We start from the raw sequence: 9,673 nt of genomic DNA, 5'->3' as shown, positions 1-9,673 counted from the left end.
CATTTAAAGATAAAATCATTAAATGAGAAAATCATTGTGTTATATTATAAAGATATACACAAGTAAAAAAATATTAAATATAAACATAAAAATTTTTAATTTTAAATTGTCATGATGTAAACCGGAATGTTTACGAAACGTCGGGAAAAATCGCAACATGTTAATAATACGATTGAAATTTGAAGAATTGCCATAAATATTAAAAATCATTTAAGTCGTCTTACAAAAATTATAATGAAAGATATATAAGTAATACATTATATATATAATATATATTATATATGCATATATAATACATATATATATATATATATATGTATTATATATGCATATATATATATATATATATATATATATATATATATATATATATATATATATTATATATGCATATATATATATATATAATACATATATATATAATACTTACAATACATACATAACATATGCATGCATATATATACACAAATAGATAATGTTATTGATGAAAACTGTTTGAATTATTTATTCTTTCTAATAATTCGTTAAAAAGAAGAAAAAACGTTTTGGAAAGTGAAGTAATATTACACTCAGCAACAAAATTAAAACGAATCAGTGAATCATAAATTTCCATCGATAAATTATAAATTTTTGAACTATTACAATTTTATTAAAAAAAATCGTACAATAACATGTCTGGGATCATTTTGGAGGGCGAAATCTCTACTTTCACCTTGCTAGGCTTACTCTTAGATGCTAGCAAGCGGAAAGGAAAAGTGAAGGTGGTTTTCTTCCTTAAAATTTTACAAAATTGAACATTTCTGCGGAATTTAGAAATTTTGTTGACAACTCAAATTATCATATGATAAATACGAAGATAAAAATGTTTCCTGTGCGAGGATCGCTTAAAAGTTGATATATAATTCCCCATTGTAATTCTATTGCTCTTTAGATGAAAAGTACGTTGTAGACATTAGAATGATCCAAGATACACCACGGTAAGATTGTACGGACGAACTGATTAAACTGCAATGTAAGTACATACTTTTAACCTATATATGTCTTAACTGAATGTTGTATAGTATAAGTGGTTCCGCCGACCAACACGACATCAACAAACGAAGCACGTTCTATGAGCGCATTCAAATTTACAATGCGTGCAATATGCGACACTGTCGTATTTATCGATCACATTGTTTGAATTTCGAACCTTTATCGCATACACGCACAATATCTAGAATGTATACTTCCGTAGTAGAAGTCATATTTTATTAATTTCTTAAGTACAAAAAGGACGATAGCGGCCACAAAAACTATTTGCACATACTCTTATTTTCCAATGAAGCGTATTTATAAGGTACGTTTCATTTTTATAGTATACAATTTTTGTAGAGATTTGTAGATCTCTTTTTAAAGTCTTCCTCGTATATGAAAGAGAAACTACAAAGTAATACCAAATTTAATATACTTGAATCTAATTAATTAGTAAATGCTATAGACAAAGATATCTTGAAAACTAGCCAGTAGCTATTACTATTCAATATCTTGTTAACAACAGCATTGTTGTACCGACAGATATGAGTCTGATGGAACTAAAACTAGTTTATTTTGCTGTATCGCACACAGGACGTACGGGCTTAATGACTGTTTTATGACTGATTCTAAAAACATTGACCTGATCCCGGGTACTCAAGAACATCGCACTGCGTCCCAAACACAGTAAAAAACATTTTCTGACTGAAATCATACATTTATCCCTTATTTTTATTTTTCATTCAGGATACACATATTTATGTATATACATAGGAATATACATTCATAGGAATATACAGGGTAAGTCATCGATAAAACCGAATACCTGTTTGAAATCACATCAAATTTAATACAATACAATTATAAAAATTTTTGTTTATGTTATTTCAGAACTACCTAACAAACCTATTTTAATGATTTAAAAATCCATTGTTCTATTTCTTATTTCAGTTTATCTTATGAACTTATTGTAACTTTTACTATTTCATATCTATTTATATAAACTAATGTACTAAGTTCTAATTATGTTCAATTATTTGTTAAAAAATTTTTTTAATTATAGGATACTTTTATAAATTAACTTCATACTGCGTTTATGCTTTATTGAGTGTTCGTTGGGATTGGTTACTCTTAACCATCCCTGATAAATATTAGGGAGGCCGATGGATTGACTTCATGATACGGTCAAACGTCATGTATTCTTAATCCATTAATTCTTCATTCAGCAATTTCTTTAATAGACTGTTCTGCAGCCCACACATGTGACACTTTAAAAAACTCTATTTGTTAAAAGTCGGTTATTGCACAGTTTCATTTTATTAAAATATCATAAAATTGTCATTGTCTCGTAGCTGACAATAAAAGTGATGAAATTCGTAGAATTTTATTCTGTCGTATATCTGTTCTACTATATGATATTCTTTTCCGTGTATTTCTTAATAATTAAATTGTGAATGTTTATACATTAATGCAAAATTTGGAAGAGAAAAAATTGGCAGAATGTGTGTAATATTAAAATATGTATCAGACATACGAAATAAAGCACACGTGTTGTAATATTTAGTAGGTGAAATAAGTCTTGATAAACATGAAATATGAATTTGCATAAATATCCACAGTCGATTAATAATATATGTATACTTCATAAAACTATATTCATTAAAAAAAAACAGTGCCGACTTTGACAGAGACATGTAAAAAATCTGATTATCGCAAATAATATTCGTATAACATCGTATGACAAATATCGGTTCACAATGCGACAGTGTTCATCCATACAGTTAACCGAGGCCGATCAGTCGTTCGAAAGCGACACTGTTGAGTTGTAGCCCGACTATCGAATCGTCAGTTTTCAAGATGTCTCTGTCGAAGCTGGCGTTGTTTCTTTTCCTTAAAAAAGTTACCTGAAGCATATATTATCTAAAAACACGAGAGAGGAGACGTCATAGAATAGAACAGATATATAAAAAATGACAATTTTTTTTATCTGTATCTATACTTGAATGACACAAAATTCTTTTAATCCAATCGAATTAAGTCTAAAAAAAAGTGATTTCGGGAACAAATCGTAGAAATGTTTTCGCACAATCTGATTCGGAACGGTACGAGCGACGTTAAAATAAATTGCCTCCACCTTGTCATAAACAAAATATCAAGTAAACGTACAACATACGACATCTTTTTACATTTCGCTTTGTTTTACAACCTATTAATCATACATAAAACGTATCAATAGAAAGTCATTGCTAATAAGTTTTTTTTTTTAAATCGTTTACAACTTTAGTTAGAATTCTATAATTAGAATATCAAGACTCTGTGATAAGTCAGTACTAGTCATACCAGAATAATATGCCAGATTTCGAATTGATCCGTCTGTTAGCTTCCGCACAATCAATTTGTTAACTTACGAAACGGGAAATCTTAAATTTGTATAATTTGTATAATATAAATGTATGAGCTTATCTCAGTTTATCTTCCAAGCTTGTACGCTTTCTGGAAGATTTATATTTTGATGTCCAAATGAAAAGCTTATTTTTCATTCAGGCGCTTGACTAAAGTATAGACATAATCAGTTTTGCTTAGTTGTAAAATGCAATACCTTTCGCTTTCTCATTCTGCTGTAGTGGAATTTGTTTCTATCGATTTCTGAGATCATTTCATGTACATTAAAAAAAAAGTTTTCCTGAGATTAATTGCCTTCAAGATAAATTTTTCTCCGAGATAGTCACAGAAACAGTCAGTATCACTACAGTGAATTTTGTTTATAGTTGTGCATCTGTAGCAGCGCATACGTCAATTTAGTTGTCGGCCACCAGCTGCTTATCTTCTGTTTATAAACGAGAGTTGGGCGAGTTTAAATGCCCCATACATAATTGCATATACAAGGCAACAAAAAATATTTTATAACTCAATTAAAAATAAATATCATCACTGTATTGGTTTGTTTTTGAACTAGATTTTTCAGTCCGGTCACCGCTTGTACAAAATAATAAGAAATTAATTATAGACATAATTAATGAGTGAATATGTAATCGATGTTATTTTTCGAAATAGAATACTTATTACATTTACATATACATTTTATGTAAGCGTTGCTGACTGCCCCGCGGTGGCTGGATTGAACATATTTATCCAAACCCAAACTTAATATGTACACTGATGACAATCATTTTTAATTGAGTTATACAGAGATTTTTACAGCTTCATATATAGGCGTGCACAAACCTTCATCTCGAATATTAAACAGAAGAATATAAGCAGAAGATTTCGATCGGGTTATTTTATCCGGTTGCTGGCAACTAATGTAGATACATATGCTACCACAGACGCCCAATTTTCTGTAGTAGCAGCAAGTTGTTTTGCAAATATCTTAAAAATTAAGACCAATCGCCAGTAACATATTTAGAAAAAAAGTTGTTCAGAATCATGCTTCCCACTACATATTAAAAATATAAGTAATGTATAATATATAAATATAATGTATAAAAATGCATCAGAATCGGAGAAGTTCAGTTCTATCTGTACATTTACCAAAGAATTAATTCTTATTAAAATAATGAAATAAGATAAAGGAAAGAAAATTTAATTATTTTCTATTTTTAATATTCAATAAAGTAAATTTACGTTATATGAGGAAGACGTGACGTCATTTTAAATTTACAGTATATATAGATATTTTTATGCAAAACTATATTGCAGTATTTCATAAAAAATAATTCACTCAAGGTCGTGAATTACGATCACAATGAGTAAATTCACTCAAAATATAAAAATCGCGATCGATGTGATAAATCATTGTTGGTGATTTCGCACATCCTTAATAGACATAGAATATATTATAGGTGCATAAAAAGAATTAAAAATATTTTTTACATGGAGAAAATAAGGTTAATATGTACCTATATGTATTTATATATATATATATGTATTGCCCACATAGTATGAAAAAAACGTTATATATTTTATTAATATATAAAAATACATAGTATAAGCTTAGAATATTGTTACAAATATGTATCATTCACAGCCCTCAGAAAGAAATCTATAAGATAAAATATTAGGATTGACCAGTGATCGAAATTTTATATATTGACGTGTGGTACGACCTTAAAATCCCTAGCAATGCTATAAACACGCTTATATATACAAATGTACTTTTTTTCAAGGAATGTAATGAAACAACTGTGTACTTCATTCATATATAATGTAATGAACAATCTATTACACACACCGATTAAATTATTTCATAAAAATTTGTTATGATTCTCCATAAATGTAATTAACTAACAAACTCTGTACGTGTATTACAAAATAACTTGTTTTTCTTGTGCAAAGAAACAATATGTCCACTATCCTTTTTGGCGTTCACAATTTTCTATTTATCACATATTACAATATAAATGTGAGATGATGTGATTGCATTAATTGTTTGTTTAATAATGTACTGTATTGCGGAACTTGTTCTCGAATTTTGTTTGTGAATCATGACAGAGTCGGAACTTTGCCGGCTCTGCGCCGAAACCAAAGAGAATTTTATTGGAATTTACGAAGCAGAAGGACAAAAATTAGCCATAGAAGCTAAAATTGCTAAATGTTTACAAATTCAGGTAAAAATAGCTCCCTTTTTTTTATAATTCTTTTTAATGCAATAAATTTAATAATTCTTTCTATTTTTTTGTTTATCCTAATGAAATATAATTTCTTTCGACTTTTAATCTGATATTACGTTTTAGTATTATTGGATTAATGTCTATATTTATGAATATATATGTATATTGTAGTAATATTTAAACTAAAATACTGCTTACAGGTATTAACTAATGATGGATTACCACTTACAGTTTGTATAGATTGTTGTATTTTATTGAATCAGTGTAGTGAATTTTTTGAGAAAACCAATCAAGCGCAAGTGTCTTTAAGACAATTACTTCTAGATCCTAAAGTTGAGCCACAATCATTAGAATCAAATATAAATTATATTGATAAAACTATTGCATTTCCAAAAGAAGAAATTGGCGAAGGAATTGTTGAATGTCATTTATCAAATTATATCCATGATACATCTAATGCTTCACGTAATTACTTTATTGAAGAAAATAAAAATGATAGCCATCAAAAATATGAAAATGAAGAACCTCAAGATAATGTGAAACAAAAAAAATGTAAAATTCAATTTAAAAAAACGCCGCTTAAACAAACTAGAAAAAAATTAAAACGAAAAAGTCAAAAAATGGAGGACCCAGACGTATACATAAGTGCTGATTTAAAAAAAGAACATAAAAATATAGATATGAAAACAAATATTAAAATTCCAGATAATTATATGACAGGTAAATATAATCATTATAATAGCAAGTAATATACACGTATAAAAACTATCTATAAAGACTTTAAAATATCTTAAAAATTTATTACCTTATAGTAAGATGAATGAAAGTAGATATTAATGATTTTAATAAAAATATTAATATTAATACAAGTATAACCAAAGTTACAAGGATCTAAAACATATACTCAAAAACCATCGTCTGCGTACAAAAACTTATAGATATAAACATTATTTTTTTTAATTAAATAGATTGTGGTAGATAATGGTATAATGGTAATACATTTTTCTAGGATGTCTACTGGTGAAACAAAATGAATCCCCTTATTTATATTAAGCAGAATAAGGCGTTAATTTCTTGCCATTTATGGATAGTTTTTATTAGACTGAATAACATTTACTTGAAACATTTTCTTTCATACTGATAAATTCTAATAATTAAAAAGTTTTGACAAAAGATGCTTATCTAAAGAGAAACTTTATGTGAAAAAAGGAAAGGAAAACAAAACACATTTTACATTGAGAATCATTCTATTAAATATCCGAAATGATGCCTTTGGTCTTGTAAACAATTAGTAGGTTTTTCATAAATACTGGTTTAAACATTTAAGAACAGTTAATGAAGTAATTGATAGATATACTATATGTATTCCTACTTTTATATTTCCTTCGTTATTATTTTGTTTCCATTCATATATACTTCATATTTTCTTCATTGTTTATACAAAGCTTTGTGCTTTACATAATCCTATTAATTGAACAGAACTGTTTGTTTACTTATCTGGAAGATTTAAACAAGACTAACCTTATTCATTTTCAAAGAATGATGATGAAGGAGGATGATTGATTCATATTCAATTTTTCAAAGACTTCTCTCAGTTACAAAGCAAATAGAAGAACATGCTTGTAAATGGAATCAAAATAATTAAAATAATTGCTTATAATTGTACTTAGAATCCAATTTTGTTTTTCATTATACGACTTTGTTTATAGAGAATGTAAAAGAATGCTTCAAATAAATACTATCCATTAGGATAATAATTATTCTGATAAATAAAAATTAATATCACATTTCATTTAAGATAAATACTTCTCATTTTAGGTGTGTTTCATTACAGAGTAGTTACATTTTATTAGAGGTCTTCTACCTCTTCTACCATACTAGTCACTCTAATAGTTACTCTGGAAAAGTTTATTTGCATATTAATGATTAACCCATGTAATCCACTGAAGTAAAAACAAGTAAAGTCAATATCTCTCTTTACAGTAGTCTCTAAGAAAACAGTTCATAATACTATACATGTTTGATCTATTCTGTGAAAACGACACCAAAGAAGTGTAATTTCTATTTGACACATATAATATCTCTAAATTATTTATTGTTTACCAAAAAGTTTTGAATATATACATATATACACAGGATGTTCACACCATTTTAACTCCCAGCATTTTTCTCATAGTTGGTTAAAAGAGAGACATTTACGATTAAAATGAAGAAAGATAAACTTTTACTATTTTACAATATGATAGCTGGAATATATTTTTAAATTGTTTATGGTCTCCACATAATAATAAAATGATTATTAATGTATGTATAATATTATTATGTTATATGTATAATATTATTATGTTATATTATTATGTTATGTTATTGAAACAAACCAATAGTCTGCAACATAATTGAGTTCAAGTTTATTAAAATACGAAAATTAATAAAATATTTTGTAGTGCTACATTTATTAGATAAAGTTATAAAATTCTATTTTAAGAATGAAATTCTTTGTATTAAAAAGCACTTTTAATTGCACATGTAGTCCAATCAATAATCAGATTATTTCATTGTTGTTTATATATTCATGGAAATTAGACAAATACAACCTATATATACCTATATATATGATTGTTGATATATTGCAAATATTCATAGTTAAAACCCATATAAAAAAAAGTAATGTGTAACAATTGTGTTGAATTCATTTTCTGTTTATTATTAAAAGTATTATTTGTATTTGTCTTACTTATTAATTAAATCATTGTTGCACACAGTGTATCATTATGTAACTGAAGATAAAATGGATATATTGTGTATTTATTATAAATCAAATAAGAATAGAACAACTAATTCATTACTATATACAAAAAAACATTCACATAGATTCTATCTTAATGATAAGCAATTTCAATCGAAAACCATACTAAGATGGAAGTATTTGTAGGAAGAAACCATACATTCGAAAAAGCAACATAGGTACTAAAATAAACACAATTTTTTTTTGCATTTTGAAGAAAATCCGTTTATTTTAATGCAGAAAGTAACTACGTTATGTAATATTTCAATAGATTCTGTATATAAAATTTTGGAATTACATAGATACATATGTTTTAAGTCTTTAATTGCGCAATTATTAAACGAAAGTGAACTATAACGTTGTAGAATAATGTGTAGGGTGTATAAACATTTTTGGTAAAGCCCACTTAGTGTCTTAGTAGTCTTTCACGCCCTCAGCTGCAAAAATCTAATAATATCAAATCGCTTCTTTGGCACCATTGAGCTCTTGTTGGAAGTCTTTATGCAGCAAGTAATTTTGTAATAATTTGAAATCATGAAGTTAGGTATTTCACTTTATTGAAAGCGAGGTATTTCATGTGTTAAAGAATATTTCCTGTTTCCTCATTAATACAATGCTATTTACTTTCATCCTAATGTCATCTTACTGTCATCCTAAATTTTAACTGTTGTAACTCCATTTTTCAAAAAAATGTACTTAATCAGTTCATGTATATATGTCTCATTCGTATAAAGAATATAAATCTATGACTATATGATGAAAATTCTACTTAGAAAGCAACAAATATTCTTTTAAGTTTTTTTAATCCTAACTTCATAAAACAATTTAAACTTCATAAACTTCCAACTCAATTTTTTCGATTTACAAACTGCAGATAAAACAGTGAACCAAAGGGACGAAATGTAAACATTGTAAATACTGTCAATATAAGTGTAAGTACAACTTTAACATCATTTTTTAGGAGAACAGCTGAGTTGTAACCCATGGTTCTTTTAATAAGTTTAGTCCCCGTAATGAATAGAATACGATGCAAGTAAAAAAAATTGACCTTAAAATTCAAAGTCAAAACTAACATATTATTAGGCGTTCATCTTTACAACAATACTTTAAATGAAAATAACCTGAACTTTATATATACATTTTTAAGATTATTGGGAAACGTTATTCGTCACCACGGATATGTATTTTCATTAAGACCGAGCTCCAGCTCGTAATTTTGCAATTATTAAAGGGTGTTTGGGCAACATGCGATCTTTAGATTTCTTAT

General features: G+C 27.1%; 1 protein-coding gene across 8 annotated transcripts in view; it reads left to right on the top strand.

Moving 5' to 3' along the window:
- Window positions 1-5,161: 5,161 nt before the first annotated feature.
- LOC126866937 (zinc finger protein 260-like) overlaps window positions 5,162-9,673 on the top strand; it is a 34,624-nt gene continuing 30,112 nt past the window's right edge. For 5 of the 8 annotated variants that reach the window (XR_007690095.1, XR_007690096.1, XR_007690098.1 and 2 more), the window contains exons 1-2: window positions 5,163-5,618; window positions 5,822-6,341. Coding sequence is in view for 5 of the 8 variants with exons in the window: in XM_050620963.1 (XP_050476920.1) it covers window positions 5,496-5,618; window positions 5,822-6,341 (643 nt within the window). In the remaining 3 variants the exon portion in view is untranslated. Of the gene's footprint in view, window positions 5,619-5,821; window positions 6,342-9,673 lie in introns of all 8 variants that reach the window. The other 3 variants (XM_050620962.1, XM_050620964.1, XM_050620965.1) reach the window with 2 other exon arrangements.

The sequence above is a fragment of the Bombus huntii genome, chromosome 6 (genome assembly GCF_024542735.1).
Source record: "Bombus huntii isolate Logan2020A chromosome 6, iyBomHunt1.1, whole genome shotgun sequence".
NCBI lineage: Eukaryota > Metazoa > Arthropoda > Insecta > Hymenoptera > Apidae > Bombus > Bombus huntii.
This window is presented reverse-complemented; position numbering and strand designations above follow the sequence as displayed.